General features: G+C 36.7%; 1 protein-coding gene across 2 annotated transcripts in view; it reads right to left on the bottom strand.

Moving 5' to 3' along the window:
• Window positions 1–18292, bottom strand: part of LRP12 (LDL receptor related protein 12) — a 53988-nt gene continuing 35696 nt past the window's right edge. For both annotated transcript variants that reach the window (XM_061447890.1, XM_061447891.1), the window contains 5 exons: window positions 13907–14042; window positions 12282–12484; window positions 6821–7922; window positions 5913–6045; window positions 1–3230 (listed from right to left, as the gene is read on the bottom strand). In XM_061447890.1, the coding sequence (XP_061303874.1) occupies window positions 2367–3230; window positions 5913–6045; window positions 6821–7922; window positions 12282–12484; window positions 13907–14042 (2438 nt within the window). In that variant the 3' untranslated portion in view covers window positions 1–2366. The remainder of the gene's footprint in view (window positions 3231–5912; window positions 6046–6820; window positions 7923–12281; window positions 12485–13906; window positions 14043–18292) is intronic.

Raw genomic sequence — 18292 nt, 5'->3', positions numbered from 1 at the left:
CTCATACAAATATGAATTTTATTTACAATTTTCCAAATTCTCAATCAAATCCAACTTCTCAGTTAAATGTGTAGCATTTCTCCATAAAACAAATTAAACGTGTTCTTTTTACATCTGCAGGATGGAGTCCATAGGTACATGCTATTTGGGGCATCTAATGGGAGACATTTAGGTCATTACGTGTGTGTTTAACATTGAAAGTGTTCTGTGAAGTATCTGCCTCAGGGACAAACATTTCCATAATCACTTTCTAATGATGGTCAGTTAAGAAGGTTTAAAAACCCAGTATTTTATACCAGGACATACTGTTCACATATATTTCAGGGTGTGTTACCATGTTCATATTGCAAAGTTGCCTGCTCTATAAGCAATGCCACTGAAATCAGACTAAAGGTTACCCACAGATTTAGATATTATTCAATGTGAATAAAAATGGCCATTGATGACTTTTACTCGAGTATGTGTACTTATGGGCCAATCTGTACCTCATCTGGTACCAGTGCGATGTGATCTGTTCTGAAACTTGAAAACCACATGGGTTATTGTAATAGAATCTTTTACAACTGTATTGCACATAAGGTTCCTCAAAAGCACAAATCTACATAATGTGTCCTGAACTCAGAATTTACCTGCTAACTCTCATGAATAAAATCAACCAGGTGGTAAAATTGTTTATTTTTCTCATCCCAGTGTCTGTGAATGAAGAGAAGAGGGAGAAGATATATACACTTTGGAATCCATTCAATTGTTTGTTTCTTCTGCATGTGATTTGTACTTCAGAGATGAGGATTTAAAAAGAAAATAAAAATAAAACAAAAATAAAAAGCCAGACAGACCTTGGATTTATCTTTAAAAGTACCTCAAAAACATAACAAAAATGCAATTTAATTTTGATACATATTAAAACATTTTAGTCAGTTCTGCCCGACAGCATAACAACGACAGAAATGCACAAGACTTTAAACATGCTTTAAAATGACATTCAACAAAGTATTTAAAATTTAATAAATAGCATACAATCACACACAAATACATTTCATACTGGATCTTTAAGCCTACTAAAAACAGACTGGCAAAGAATAAATAAAACAGTAGTTGACATTTTTGTTTTTAAAAGGTCTAGATTCTTGTCACACTAGTAGCCACATATTAACCTGCTTATCACAGAATTGGAAGTTAGGAGCTTTTTTCCCACTGCCCACTGATCTGTTTTGCTCCAACATGTAATAGCATAAAAAAATACACTAATGGGATTTCCTTTTTTTTTTTTTTAAAAACAACCAGTCTGTAACCAAGTAAACCAGTTTTTAAATACAACGAATAAATAGGGAATTAGTAAAGCAAATTCAATTGCAACAAAAATGCAACACCCCAAGAAAAGAGCCATGGAAATATATAGCCATTGCAAGATTAGACAATAATAGTACTTAAAGTGATAGTGCTTGTGCACTAAGCTCATTAGAGACCTTAATATTATTTTAGTGCAAATCCCTTGAGTCCAAACAAGCTTTATACCCTACAGTATTAGGGAAAGATCTATTACCAGTTGGAACTTGTTCTGTAGTGTATTTGTACATAGCAGATATTTAAAGAACTAACACGTATTGTAATATCTTCGGCCCTTTTTTACTTAAAATGGAAAAGACTAATGACTGGGGATTTTACGTACTATTTGGCTGTACCATATTAGATTGCAGTTTAGGAAAGTCAGTGCTATAAAAGCTTTTGCCATCAGTTTATCTATTATATCTAAATTTCACAAATCATTGCATTTTGTACTTCTGGAAGAAGAAGAATGCTGCTGAAGAAAGTTTCTCCTCCCTTTAAATAAGTTCACATTATGATGAAATTCAAGAATATTTAAACGAAGTGTTGTATAAACTCAAAGAAAAATACGTATTTTACATTAACAATCCTTACCAGTATTTAGTATATTAAGTTACAAGTATGTTGGCAACAATACAACAGAGTCAGTTCCTAAATGAAAATAATTCTGTACAAATTCACCTGTTAATATGGGGTTAAACAGGCAGCCAAATAAGTCTTGAGCAGCTGTGTTTCTGGTTTGAACTACAGTACCAGGATAAACTAAATTTGAAACTAACTGGGATAACTTCAGTTTAAAGAGTAATCAGATTATACTGGATACACACATTGTGTATTCAGAGCCATTAAAATGTTCATTCTAATAGTTTCATAACATCATCCAGTATAAGAAAAGTTTAATCAACCACACAGGCTAAAATAGCTTTAACATAATGGTGTCCTGGATTTTTTAAAACTAAAAACTAGTTTTAACTGTGAAGTACAAAACAATGACAGATATTGCTCCAACTTGTACACAATCTTTCCTAAACAATCCGTACCTAGCAGAGTAATAATGCCTCATCGTCACTAGTTTCATTTTTCACTGTTGCTTCTAAGCAAGTGTCGGGTATCTGGGCAGTGTGTACGATGCCACAACTCTCACAGGGGCCATCTCGACCGCATGACCTTACACCGTGATGTGTTGCACTGTAAGGCTGTCTAAGCCCTGGTCCTTGATCTGAGCCGAGATCAAGTAGAGGTCTTGAACAGTCATTCATGTCAAAGTCTGATGCTACATCAGATACTGGAATTAACATTTCAACATCATCATCCTCTTCTCTTCCACTTACCCCATTATCAAGCTGTCTCAAAGGACTTTGGTTCTGATTCACTGAGCTTGATCTCCCTAAAGTAAAGCGTACCCAGCGTAAGCCTTGAGTCATACGACTTAGTGCGCTAGTGAGCTGGTGACGTGCAGGACTTGTGCTTGGGGGCTCTACACTTGTTGTTTCTCTTCCACCATCGGTGTTACCGCTACTGCCACTCGGAGCAGAGGAACTCCCACATGCTCCGACTGTTGCTTCTATTGCTGTTGCAGGAGGGACTTTCTGAGGCAAGGTGGCAGCAACACCACCAACTGCTCCTGCTGTGTCTCTTCTTTCATTTTCTGTATCTGTATCATCAGATTCCACTGAAAACAGACTTCTGTGAGTATTGTTTCTTTCAGCTTCTCTACTAGTACTTTGGCTGGCAACATCATCTCCATCTGCTGAAACCAATGCCAGCGATCCAGAATGACGTGACCTTGCAAAATTAAAAATTCGATTCCAAATGTTACTTGATCTGCCAGCAATAGGAAGTCTGATTGAGGTAAATCCAAGCTGAGATCGTACTGCCAGTCTCAGGTTTTCCAGAACTGAAGCCTATATGAAAAGACAAGCAACAATCAAGCGTTGACAGTGTGTTGTCATTGTTCTAACAAAAGTATGATAACTACAGTGCAAAACCACAAAGTTAAATGTAGAAACTTACATATTAAAAAGATATCACATTTTTAATATTAAGGATCTGATGTACGTAGCAATTGGCTATATTACAAACAAAGCAGGAATGAAAGAATTCTAGATTCTCTTGAGGAAAAAACAGTATGAACAGGAAAATTAAGCAAAAATATGTATGGCAGAAAAAGGAGAATAAAAGAGCAATGGAGATAAAAGGTGTTTTTCTGCCAAAATCAAGGGCCTCTAAATAAAGGCAAAGTGAAACCAAGGCACTGTAACCTGGATATGTGTCGTGGTTTAAGCCCAGCCGGCAACCCAGAACCGCACAGCCGCTTGCTCAATTCCTCCCCCCCACCAGCTCCTGGAGGAATGGGGAGAAGAACTGAAAGAATGTAACTCCCACGGGTTGAGATAAGAACAGTCCAGTAACTAAGGTATAACACAAATCACTGCTACTGCTACCAATAATAATAATGATAAGGGAAGTAACAAGGGAAGAGAATACAACCGCTCACCACCTACCGACCGATACACAGCCCGACCCGAGCAGCAAGCTAGCCCTTTTGGGTAACTGCCCCCAGTTTACGTCTTGGGCATGACGTGCTGTGGTATGGAATACCTCTTTGCTAGCCAAAGACTAAGTGTTTTTGACTTTCAGAGCTGTTCCCAGGCTAAAAGTTAAAAACACAGCACTGCACCAGCTACTAAGAAGGAGAAAAATGACTGCTACTGCTGAACCCAGGACAGTATGGAACACTGCTTACAGAAAAGTACATCCACAGACCCACAGCAGACCCAGCACAACAGGTATGCAGGATCTGTTTCATACAATCTTACCAAGAAAATAAAGTAGTCACTTTGGATTTTACAGTACACAGAAACATGCCTCAAAAAGTTCAGGAATTTAAAAATTAAAACCTTCCAGAAAGATTTAACAGAGGTGACCTTTCCTTATCCACTACCATAGGGCTGCCTAGAATAGAGACTAAATTAAATATCCTCTCTAGCAGGGGCTTGTAGTTTGATTTTTTCTCATTCTGGCATAATCAGTTAATTTGGTTCAAAATGCTTTAATGCTTCTGTTTAATTAAAATTACTTTATGTGTTCTAAACCATACATTTCCCAATTTAGTATGTATTTGCTAGTCCTTAAGCTACAGAACAATGTATGCCTGATTTTTGATTCTTAAAACTTTGCTTGAAACTTTTAAATTGTAAGGTAACACAAACATACTAAACCTTTGAATTCTCAAATACCAGGGTGAAAGATCTGACAGATGCCCATGATTCGGAAAATATTCATGGATGTATTACTACTACATGTCTGGGTTTTCCAGAACTGTCTTCTCTATCAGGAGATTTCACTGTAGTAAAAACCAAGATTTTTAGGCCACCTTTGTGGCGTTTCATGATGGAAACCTGGTCTGAGCAAGCAATGTTTGTTTGAAAATGTTAATGGTTTCTAAATGTCTTCACATTCACCAAACTTGAATTACTGCATCCATGGTAGGAATGTGCAGGAAACAGTTTGTTCCAAGTTAGCTCTACTAGAGGAATCACATTTATTAATAGTTTAGTGGTAATTTAGCTAAAAAATAATTAAAAAAATCTTCACAGTATTTTCTTTCTGATGTATTTTCAAAGTCTCTCAAGGGAACTGTAATTTATTTTCCCCTTTTCATCTGCAAAATCCTTTGTGACAGATCACAGCTGCCACTTGTGAACATGTACGTGTGAAAGAGTAAGGAGTAAGTGAAATAAAATCAGTTCTGTTCAAAATTAGGAAAAAAAAAAGCCAACCAAAACCCCACCAACAAAACAACAAACCTGTTCCCCTTCTTATGGTCTTGTAACTATTATTCTTACATGCTTAGCAATATTAGCTAACAGTAAACCTTGATGTATTAACTGCAACACACAAATGCGAGTTAACGCCAACTCTAATACAGCACCAGAGCAGGACTCTTAGACTGAGGACTTGCCTTGTTTCTCCAAAGAGCATTATAACTGAATTTTTTAAATGAAAAAGTTGTTTTGATAGAAATTCATTCATCAACCAATTAAGAATTGTGCTAATGATCCATCTGAGAATCAGGATGGCTAGACACTATTAACTGATATTTACTAGCTCTTACTTTGTTACTCCTGTTAATTTTATAAATTACAGCATTCCCTTTGCCATCATCTTTTCTATGCACAGTAGGCATGACAGTACCTAATTGTATATGCACAGTGGATATGAACTACCGGTTTGTATTTGAAGTCTGAGGTATTCTTTCCGAAATTCTGAAGCTCTATCTTGCAAACTTTACTTATACAACATCATCAATACAGATGCATACAACTAGATTAACTAATGTATCCCTTTTCATGCAAGAGGGATTCTATTGTCACATTACTGGCATTCATTAACAACAAAAAATGCCTGCTAAGAAAACTGTGTACTGTATCATTATTTTCTCCAATGGCTAATCCTTAGTATAATAGTATTGGCCTGAAAGGAAGAAAAGGAAATGCGATAGAGAAACGCAGCTAAACGTTAAAAATACCTTTATTTCAATCTCTTCAAAATTAAATGGTCTGCCTGCTATTTTGAAATCTTACCTGATTTGGTGAACAAACCGGAAAATCTTCAACTGGTGGAATTAAACCCTGGGCAATTAACTGTCCATAGGATGGAGGAGCTTCTCTTCTTAACAGTTCAGCCTCAACCCTTGACAAATGAGTTTCAAATGATCTTTCAAAGAGAAAAGAGATTTTATAATATAAGACTAGGATGTGTGTGTGTGTGTGTATTTAAAATTACATCAGACTATTATAATCTGAAATAGTAAATTTGAGCAGACTAATTAGTTTAACTGAAAATTTAATTGACAAAGAATATACAAATCCTTGTAGCCATTCCTATGGGTCTGTCCAGCTGAGACAAGAACAAAACCAACCCGATAATGAAATCTTAAATACACAATCCACGGGCTAAATATAAGAGGCAGCATGAGAAATGCTTATTTTATAAAAATTGACGAACATGTAATCCTGGTATGCATAGTCTACAATGAAAGAAACACGCTGTTAGACACAATTGAGATACTTGGTTGCAGAAATGCAGCTTTCCCACACTTTCTTTTTGGTAAAAAAAAAAGAAAAAAATCTGAAAGTTTAACTCCCAATAGTTAAGTGATCAGAATACTTCTATCCCCTTTTCTTCACTGAGTGTGTGGGTCAATCACTGGAACAGGCTCCCCAGGGAAATGGTCAGAGCACCAAGCCTGTCGGAGTTCAGGAAGCATCTGGATGAAACTCAGCCATATGGTTTAGTTTTAGGTAGTCCTGGGTCCCGTCCAACTTGATATATTCTATGATTAACTAATCTATTTTTACTGTCAAAGAAGAAGAAGGAGCAATGCCTTTACAGAGCACATGCAATAACTTTATAGGATAAAAATGTTTCAAGTGTAACAATAAAAGACGAAAATACTTTTTAAGTTCTTAAGGCCATCTCTTCTACTTACCTTCGCTCAAACATCCTGAGTGAGTACAATTTACAAGTACATCCCAGTGCAATGACAAGCAGCAATCCACAAATAAGACTTCCAATGACAGCTGCAGTTATTACTCTAGTGGGCACAATGACCGGGCAATTCTCTTCATCACTGCCATCACCACAGTCATCTTGAGAATCACAAACCCAGCTCTCAAACACGCAGCGGTTATTTTTACAATGAAAATTTCCTGGCTGACAAAAGAAGCAGTTTTTTTCATCTGAACCATTAGGGCAATGGTTCTGGTAGTTGCAGCGATCTGAGCGAGGGTAGCACACACCATTCCGAGAGCAGGGAAACTCATCTCTTTGGCACATAGTGCAGTTGGTTTCATCTCTTCCATTTGGACAGTGCCAGTAGCCATCACAGCGTTGCTGCTCTGTGTAGCAACCCCAATTGCCACCACATGGGATTTCCCAGGGCAAACAGAAGCCATCTACTTGATAGGTGGCATTGAATCCTCTTGCAGCATTTACTTTGTCAGCACAAAAATGCACTCGTATCTGTCCTGAGGATGAAACAACTGTGAGGGGAGCATGAGAGTCAAACGCTGTTAGCACACGCAACAGCCTCCGTGGATTCTCCTCTAGTCCATCATATATTTTGACATAGTCTCCGTAACCTGTACCATCAAGTTTAAAATCAGTGAATCGCAGTATGACTTTGCGATGATCACCAGTGTCTATCAGCCAGGTGCAGTTGCTTCCAGGTGGGTAGAAGTCAGGATAGTTGGGAGAACTGAAAGTACCATAAAAGTATTTTAACCACTGCCCACACGTTGGCACATCACAGTCTATTTCATCTCCTAGGTCAAGACAATCAATGTTACCATCACATTTTAAAGACTCTGGAAGGCAAGTGTAAAGCTTGGTGAAGCGAGAAAGACACTGAAACTGGTTATGAGTGCAAGGTTGAAAGGAAGAAGCAGTTGGAGGATTAGCTTTGGCACAGATTTCTTCATCTGAGTTGTCTCCACATTCATCCATGTTATTGCATTTCCAGCTTTCTGGAATACACTTCCCATTAGCACAATGAAACTGGTCACAGTCACAATTTGGTTCATCAGATTTCCCTGAAAGAAAAAAAAAAACCAAACAAAAAAAAGATAAAAATCTCTTTTAGATTTAGCTCTTTATGGTTTGTCACATATTATTTGCTGCACCAGGTAGTTCAGAATGGCAAAACAACTATTTAATATCTCTTGTAAATTACAACTTTCAGTAAGTTCCAAGATAAAACAGTTTTTTCAAGTTGAAGGTCTGACAGCACATCAGCATGAGCCTCATCCTTAGTGTCTTTCAGTCAAATAACTTCAACCTAAGGAAGAAAACAATGCTCCTCTATAGCAATTGAAAAATCTGACTTCTAACATGCTAGAACTAAGTCACAAAATATTGTTTCCTCCCTCTAATCTGAAATAGAGAAACATTTTGTCCTGTAGTACCAGTTACCTCCTTGAATTCTTTCTTGTAAAAGCAGTCAGACCTGTCTCGCTCCTGCTTTCGTAGGTTCCTACTTTGTATGGAAAAATCTACGGCAAGAGAGAAGCTAACAGTTGAGCATTACCCATTACCACCAACCAAAAGGAAACCTCTGTCCTCACCTCTTCCCAGTCTTTGCTCCTGTCTCTCCTATGATAAATAAGAGGAGAGTGCAGCAAATGCAGAAACACATGCTTGTCTGAATACAAAATTACACTTTAAAAGTTAATGATCCAAGTAGTGGTCCAGAAAAACATGGAATTGTGGGTTTTTTTGGTAATTTTTTTTATTTATTCTTAAGGAAAACAAATAATCAAGAAACATCTTTATTTAAGAAAATGTGGTCTACTGGCTACTACCAAACTTGTAAGATAAGAGTATTTTTTTCAGGCCTTCATTTATTAAAGTTCAAGCTACGTTAAACACAGAAGCACAGCTGGGAAGCAAGGTATTTGAGCCTTGCACCAACTTAGCTGAATCAAATACTGTTGTATCATTTAAAATCACTGCAATTCCTAAAAAACATGGTAGACTGCAAAATTTGCTACAAACCAAACTGCCAAGGTCAATCCTCAAAAAAAAATTCAAAAAATTCTGCAATGCAGATTGCCCTACAGGAGAAGCAGGTTCTGTCTTGTTTTGCAAGAGAACAATTCAGATTGGGATGGATCTCTGGAGGTCACCTGATCAAAACATCTGCTCAAAGCAAGGATAACTGCAGTTCTTCAGAGCCTTGTCCAGTCAAGTATTTTCAAAGTTCCAGTGCTTAACCACATGAAATGATAAAGAATTTTCTTTGCTGCAGCTAATCTGCTGTGATAGGCCAAGTGATACTGAACCTCAGTTCTCCTTTTTGCTATTTCAGTATCTTATAAAGCATTAAAAAGAAATACTCTAACTTGAAATACTTTTTTAAAGGTGCAACATCAGCATTTAAAAAAATTCACAAATGCTAAGGTTTTTAAAAATGAATGCAGGAAAAACAGGAGCGACAGCAGTCAGAAGCACTGCTGAAGAGCTTTTAAGTCAACAGATTTTCTGACAAGAGTGAAAGGAGAGCAAAATTATTTAAGTGATTAAAGTATCACTTTAGTATAAATGATATGATCTTCCTGTTCTGTTACGTAAGTATCTGTATTTGTGTTATTTATATATATTATACACACATATGTATCATTCATAATATTAGTATGGAAAATACTTAGAACCTCGGCCTTGAATTTGAAACTTTTAAAACTGAACTCTTAGACTTGTTCTGCCTAAACTGTATGGCTATGCTCCATAGGCAGAGGGCAATACAGTAGAATAGCATGAGAGAAGTCATTGAACTTGCTCAAGTACTGACGATACTCTAGTTCAATGCTTCTTACCCTGCAGAACCTGGAAAAAGTTGAGCAGAAAGCCATAATATGGAGCTGTAAATATTAATGGCAGTATCGTAGTAACAAAACCCCCTGTAATTTCAACATAAGCTACTCCTTCTGCATGCTTTTAATCATCCCAGAAAAGAGCTGCTTACTTGATCCTGTACACAAATAAGACTGTATTTGAAAGCCGTACCACAAAAGACTTCAGGATAGTATGAGATAATTAGCAGAACCCAAGTGCAGTTGTAGCCATAGGATTAACACAATCCTTCTACACCCTTACAGTGAACACAGATCTCTGTACTTTTTATTATTTTCTACTCCACATCACTATCAGTGAACTCCAACCCATTCCAGTAATCACAATTAAATAAGCTGATAATTTAAAAGTGATGGGACTAAGAGGGAAGAAAGGCAAGTGATACAAAATTTACCTTCTAGTCAACCAATGTTCCTAAACTGTAATGCTTCTTTTTGTTTGAAGATATTAAACAAGAATTTAAAGAATTCACATGGTCTATCTTCCATATCAGATTCTAAACATAGGGCTCCATGATGGTCCCTTTTGCACATATAAGTTAATTATTTTTATCATTCCAGCACAAGTCGGCCTAACTTGCAGCCATCTAAGTATTACTATTTTTCCCCTTTTTCTCAGACTACATGTCACCTTTGAGAGTAGCCTTAACATCAATGAATTAAATAGTCCATTGAGGCATTCAAGCGAGCACTACTGAGTGATGCTAATGAGCACAGTTGAATGTGTAGCAAAAATATTAGTATTTCAGGAGTCTCCTTTGACACTCACAAGCCAACATGATTAAAGCAGAGTTTTCGACTCTTTTGCTACACGCAGGTCAGCTTACAACATTAGAAGACTACTCTGATCACTGAAACACTACATTTCCACCTCAGTCATGAAACACTTCCTAAGTATCATGTAAAGTACAGAGACCAAGCTCAAACCAAAGTTTTGGTAAGGTTTGTTTTTTAAAAAATGAACATCCCTTCTCCAAAAAACAAGCCTGTTTTTCTTTTTTTTTTCTTAAAACAAGACATTTAAAACCACAGGATTTAAGTCTTAAGCACTGAGTACCACTATGTAACACTAAAAAGAAATCAAGTAACTGAAAAAAATTGCTTAATGTTGGAAACTTTACAGCTTCTTCCAGAAGGGGTTACCCAATGACACTGTTTCAAGATTGAAGGAAACGCAAAGAAAGGATTTTCAGAAAAACTCTACTGAGCCTGTGGCTTGCCTCCCCTACCCATTCCACATCCATATTCAAAATGTCCTTCCTTCCCAAAGCCCCTCAGGCAGGATCACTGCCTTCCCTCTGTGGAAGGAAAGAGAGATAAACAGGGGAAAAGCTGATGCTTCACACAGGAGAGCAGTGTGCATGATGGCAGTTACCAGGAACAGTAGTAGAGGAGACAGTGGTTTTCCCTCCCATCCTGTCATCTTTTTTGGCAAGACAGTAAGCAAAACCCAGGTAGAACAGTCCTGAAAGCTGAGCCATCAACAAAGGTAAAGTAAAGCATGCATTACTTCTCTCAAGACTTGCTAAGCTGCAAGGAGCCGGTATAGGGAACCTTTTTGTAGGCTTGGAAATAGGTGATAGAGCAGGAAGGACAAGCCCTGGAAACTTCAGGTTTGTGAAAGGCTGACAGTGTGGAGGAAGCCACCACATAGAAAGAGTGCAGAATACTCAACGGGTGCAAATACGGCTTAGGCTAGAGGAAATCAGGGCTAGTTTTACTGAATCTTGGTGGAATAGTTCTGATGGGTGGAAGAGTATGAACTGTTTTATGGAAAAGAGGAGTCAAAAGCTGGTATACAGAGATTTGGAGCAGGCCAGAGGGTGGATACAGGCACGCACTTGGAGGGAGTAATAGGACGTGAAACCACTATGAAAACAAAGAAGAATCTAATCCAGCATTGAGGGTAGGTAGAACACCATAATCATGCTATTACATAAAACCGTAACACCTCATAAGGCCAGAAAAAGTTTGGAACTAGTCTTTACCCATGACTGGCTTCCTCCTCTCTCTTGGCAACAGTTACTGAAGAAATAATTACCTAGAAAACAGTCCCAACCTACTACTGACAACTAGCTTATATAGCATACTTGAATTACCCAAGACAAATTTTCACGTACAGAACCACGTCTGTTTTGGCCAGAGTAACCTATCATATTAATAATGTTGGGGGGGGGTTTAATGTTTTAGTTTATTTGAAGACAGTACAGCTTCTGGTGATGGGAGAAGATTATGCAATTTCTATACTACATGTAAAAAATTTCCTGCCATTTTTTCCCTCTCTTGCCATATTTATGGTACTCAGAAGTCTACCCAACTATCCTAAGCTAATTTTTGTATGATGAAAACATTTTGAATCTTAAACTATATTAAAGAAATTTCCAGTGGCCTACTATTAATAGTGAACTTTTCCCTGATTTCACTAAGCCTTGAATTGACTACAAAAAATACATATACTGGACTCTGCTACAAGGAAGTAGTTCTTGAAGCAGGACACAACTAAATGGAGCCATAAAACTGTACTAGGTATCATTTAAAACATACCAGCAAAGTAGGCCAATCTGAAGCCTTTTCGGGAGATGCTATCATCTGAATGAAACCTGATCCAAACATGATCCTGTGAAGAGATGTATGGTGAAGGAATGGAGGAGCCGCACGCTCTATAGCCTTCGATATTCTTGTAGCTTCCAATTGTTAACCAATCTGAGCTGCATCGTCGTGATCCCTGAACATCAAAATCTTGAAAGCTGAAAGGAACAAACAAAAAAGGCCAAAATTGCTACTCAACTGCATAATACATAACTGATGAATTACTACACATAAAAATGGAAATTAGCTCCAAGTTCTTTTTTGTTCTGAAATAAAGCATGGTTTCTCTATCCATGTAAGAATACAATTTAACCTTGTGGTGTGACACTTTTACATTATGAGGACAGCAAAAATCCATTCTATCAGACTACTGCCTGCAGTACTTGAAGTTCAGTTTTGCTACAAAAAAATTAAACCTTCATCTAAAAATTAAAAAAAATCCATTCATGAAATTGTTTTTAAGTCTCGTTGAATATGACTTTCATATACTACTAAGTGGTTTAAGTTAATGCTACGTTTAGCCAATATGACTTGACATCATAAATACAGCTAAATTGTTCAGAACTATGATTTCAGGTAAGATTTTCTTGCAGTAGCACTACTTGCTTACCCAACAGATATGTCATGGAATGTCATGGTATGGCTACAACTATATCAAGACACGCTGTCATGGTAATGAAGTGAAAAGGGGAGAGCATCTGGGCAAACCAGGTCTGTACAGACAACAGAGCAGTAAACCAGAAACAAAATATGAAATGCATGAGTGGAAGAAAAGAGCTTGAAAGGAAAAAAAATCCTCAAAGTTTTATTAAAAAGTACGAAAAAGTTGAGAAAGCATTCAGTTCTGTCTACTTTACATTGCATTTATGCCAATTTAATATTTAGCAGAAACTGTTTAAATTTAAAAGCTGTACTTTAAATGTGTAACTGATGTCAAAGCAAATACTTCATAATGAAGAGCTGCTTCTTAGGTCAGCAAGTCTGTACTGGAAACTGAAGTAAATCTGCAGCTAATGCAGTTTCATGATCAGCCTTTGAAGTGGTACTAATTTGTATCTTGATGCTAAAACGAGCCTTGATTTCCCTTGTGGCAGTAATAGGGAATGAACTGATGAGAATTTGAACCTACACACAACTTTTTTACACTACTTCTTTAGAAAAGTTACAAGATACGTGAAACGGAGGAGCTCCCTGCCTCAAAATTCAGCATTTCCAAAACTGCAATCATATCTACTAATTTACTGTTTGGACACCATCATTTTTAATCACATCATGAGACTTCGAAGCAGAAGTGTTACAGAATTTCCCTGGACATTTTTCAAGCAGAATTCTTAGATTTCAGAGACATTAAAACAAATGAGCACATAGACAGATTTTCAAGTTGCCAGTTCTCCAGTTGAAAACAAATGTTACATGGCTGCGTGAGAGCAAATCTGTTAAAAGGAAAGGCAGAAAACACACATACCAGAAATCCTGCATTTACAGGAGGGAAAATAGAGCCGGTACATACAAAATTAGCAGTTAAAAATGTCTAGTCAGTACTTCATTAACCCATGTGGTTAATACAGGAGCACCATTACCTTATAGTAATGATCTCCCCCGGGTTTGCATGGATGTACCAGCTACAGTTGATTCGGGCAGGATACTCAGAGGGCCATCCTGGACTTGTGATTGTCCCGCTTGGTGATCTAATTTGTTCTGGAATATCTCCACAAGCTGAAAACAAACAAACAAACAAAAAAAAAACAAACAAAAGCCCAACACATATATTGAAAGCGATTTGAGTAATGTTGTTTTTAAAAAGCTAGTAGGCCAGAAAAAAAGTAAACCACTAATCAGGGAAAATAGCACACTGAGTTAAATGACACAGCAATAAAAACAATGTCTAAAGGAATTCATAATGGAATGCACTTCAAAAGATGTTTTCCAGTGTTGCACGTGCATTATACTAATGTCAATTAATAGTACAGATGAAAAAAGATTATTCAATACAGCCTTTAACTTTATTATAAAAATGAAAAGATTTTTCTATTTCCTGTTTTTTTTAAGCCTTCACAAAGATGCAGTTCAATTTAGTCATTCATTTATACCTTATGCTGAACAAATGCATTAGAAGGTGAAAAAGAAATTATATAAAATAATCAAATAGCTGAAATTTTCTGTCTTAGGAAGACCCAGTGCTTGGCCATCATTTAAATACCCCCCTTTCAGCCCTTAGCATGGAAACGATCTTCATACACACAATTCCAAATGCTTGGAATGCAAAGATCACTAACTGCAGCACACTTTCATATACAGATATTAAAAGTTAGGTTCACAAGAGATTATTCTTAAAAGGGACTTGCGTAACTACATTTCTGATAATGGGCTAGAAAGCTTATAGGGCTAATTCTATGCAACTGAAGTAACTCAGCCATTTGTATTCTTACTTTATTATAGACGTAACTTTCTGCATTGGCCTTAACTCAGTTGCTTGTTCCTTTTAGTGGAGGGTTCTCAGATCTGCTGATTTTATTTCAAGTAATGTACCTGCCAGCCAAACAAAACCACAAAACTATTCCCCACCCTTAACATCCTCATATCCAACACCTGTCATATTGCATATTCTCAACCTTCACATAAATAGGAAGGCCAGAATACTCTCACTACAGAGTTTGGAATTATGATGAAGTTTCAAAGGTCAGAACTCACATTAAAAATAATTACAACTTCCTCACTGCTATTGTGAGCTCTCAAAGTTTACCGTAGCATAATCAGTTACACACTACAGTTTAAACACAAAAACTATTACAAATGAGGAAATATTTTCGTTATTGTGTGATGATCAAAAGCTTTGCAAGTTCTTTATATGTATTTGATTAAAATAAAATCAGAAATGATGCCATGACCAAACACAATTAAGAAGGAACTGCATTTATAATAGTGATAGGTTACTTTTTATCCACAATCAAGCTTTTCAGATATCTTTTTCAAGATTATGAGGACTTGAAATTATCTAGCTCTTAAACAATACAAAGTTATGTTCCTGAATTATTATTAGTACTTAGAAGATCTCTATATGGCATAACAAATACATTTCTAATAATAGGTTTAAAACTACAGTAAGATTGAAATGCTCGCATATATCTGAATTTTCTGTATTGCCTTACATACAGAAATCTAGAAACAAAAATAAAACAGTAGATTTACTGTTTTCAGGTACAGCTGAAAGAACACATTGCTTTATAAGTTTTTCATGTTTCTTATCAAAGCTTCATTCATGGCTGCACAGTTAAGTATTAACATACTTTAGCTACAGAACATAAGACCTGTCCTAGCATCTAGGAACAAAACAGTCTCGAAATACAGGAAGATATTATTTATTTGAATATTCGATCAATTATTCTCTGGAAACTTTATTATTTTAATTTTGAGCAAACCCTATAGGTGGTGCTCTAACACTAACATTTTGGAAGACTGCTCCTGCATGAATGATCTGGATATACTTTACAGTATGTAAAGTACAAGGAAATGGAAGTACTGAGAAGAAAACCTGGTTATTCACAATTAAATGTTGAAAGTAAAAATATCAGTTTCAAGAGGTTCAAACAAAATCTTGCAAAAAACCTAGAAGAATGCACGCAACATTTTGTACCAAGGTTGTCTATCAAGCAATTCCACGCACTACTTTGTTATTACTGAAATAGTGCTCAGGTTAAAATAAGTTGCCTTCGGCTGAAACTACACTACTACTATATTCACCTGATTTTAGATATTTACAAACTGACATATGAGACCTTGTTACAGAGAACAAGGAAGTTTCAAAAGCTGCCTAAGAAAAATCTTACACCAGAAGATAAAAATAACCCATTCAATGTATGTTCACTCAATTTTACAAAGTTCACCTCCAAAAACTTAAGCATGCTATAAATGTACAGCATCCATCAGCTGAATAGGAACCCCCAAACACCGCTATGGCAACTTTAAATTACTATGTAATTAGCTTTGCAACATCCAATGCTGGCACAGTTGTCAGTGGACCCTGACAACTACAATCTACTTGATCCAAACCCTGCAGTACTATAAGCAGTAACTTTTACTCATTGCATGAGTTTGAAAGGAGGAAATTCCACATCGAAAACCAGTATAACCAAGGTAGCACTTTCAGAGCACCATGAAAACTTTCAGTTTTATTCAAATTCGGATTTTTTGACTTTGCAATACCAGCGATATCACTATATTTTCTATATTACTTTAATTAAGATGGCTTTTTCTCTGTTTCCACAAAAGCAGCTGAGGGCATAGTATGACCATTTACAGCACTATCCAATGTGGGAAGGGAGATGCTAGCAAGAGCATGAGGAAGCAAGAACGATCACGACCCCTAAAATACAGGGTAGAGTGTACAATAACTGTAGGGAGGAAAAAGCCAGGAACAACCGAAACTGAAATAAAAGTGTGCATATGAAAAAGTGGGGGTTCAAAAAATAAAAGGGAACAGACTTGAGAAGGGAATTACAAGGGAACCTTCCTTCAGGTTAGCTAGATTATGTACTTGAATACTTAGCATACATTCATGCACAGAAATCCCTTATTTGTAACTCGGGAGACAACAGAAATCTCCCACTTGCTTAAAAAGTGTATAAAGGTCAAGATCAACTGCGTAGATGCTGCACTTCAGAAGTGCTATCATTTTCAGAGAGAATAATTTCTCAGCAAGATTTTTAAAATCAAGGATAACCTTTTGAAGTAGAACAGTTTTAAAGGCACTCTACTTTACATTTTTCTTATTTAGTGTTTCACAGGCTAAAGTAAAAAATAACAGTTAAAAAAAAAAATGCTGAGAGGATAAGCTGTGCCTGGATTTTCCTGTAGACTTTTTAAAACCACATACAATAGTTTTCCTTATTCCCTTCTTCCTGAAATTAGTTCACCACCCCACATTATGGAACATGACTGTAAACTATCTACGGGATGTTGGCTGGTAAACAGGAGACAGCCAGTGAAAACTTCACACTACCAAATTCAACTTGCAAGTTACAAGAAAATCATTAAGAAACCTATGCAAAAATTCTGTATAGCAATATCTAGAGAAGTAAAGTACCTGTAGTAACAGTGAACAACATGTCAAGGAAAAAAGTCACTTCAGAAAAGCAGGGAGAAGGAGATTAGGGATTTATCTTCACAGTAATGCCAGGAGATTAGTTGAAAAGATAAAAGAATTAGCTTTCAATGTGAATCACAAGATGATAAGGTGTGCATTATATTGGACATGGTAAGGACATGAATGCAGCTGGATAAATCATCTGAAGGTGTTTAAAACAGCTTAGAGTAAAAAGAGAATAATGTTGCGATAAAGTCTAAACCATGAATAGGGAGGATAATTATTGCATTTGTAACTCTCAGGAGCCACTAAAAGTCTTATTTGGAGAACTACAGGAGAAGAAGGCATAGGAATCTTTGCCTCCAGGTCAAGCTGAAAAGCTTTCATTTAAAACGCCCTTTTCTCTGCAATACAGAGACACACTTGGTGAAAAGGAATCACCGTATTTTTTTTTTGTTAGGAACAATTGTTTTCACCAATGCAGAAGTTCTTTAAGAAGGGGTGCAGGGGGAAAAGGAGGGGAAAAAAGGGGAGATCAGTTTGGCAGTTGTGACAATTATGGTGCAACATAACTCAAGGATAGACCTGAAAATATTTCATACTTGTTCTCTAGTGATAGCTTATACACAAGAGACAACATTCCATTACTACTATGGGTAGGAAAAACATGCTCATATATTAGAGGTGCACCTGTAACTTGGCAGATACAATATACAGCAGAAGCATAAATACCAAAGACCGAGGAGGTCTGTGCTATTAAAACACAATTTAGTAAGGTAGGTCATGTAGCCTTACAGTGGCAGCATGATCGGAAATCTACCATCAAGACAATATTTTCATTTCAAATCCCTTCTCAACAGCACCGTCCAAGAAAATCACTTGC

Source organism: Pezoporus flaviventris, unplaced genomic scaffold, assembly GCF_033815535.1.
Source record: "Pezoporus flaviventris isolate CSIRO_AGI_PZ_B2104156 unplaced genomic scaffold, CSIRO_AGI_Pfla_v1 ptg000007l, whole genome shotgun sequence".
In the NCBI taxonomy this organism is placed as follows: domain Eukaryota; kingdom Metazoa; phylum Chordata; class Aves; order Psittaciformes; family Psittacidae; genus Pezoporus; species Pezoporus flaviventris.
This window is presented reverse-complemented; position numbering and strand designations above follow the sequence as displayed.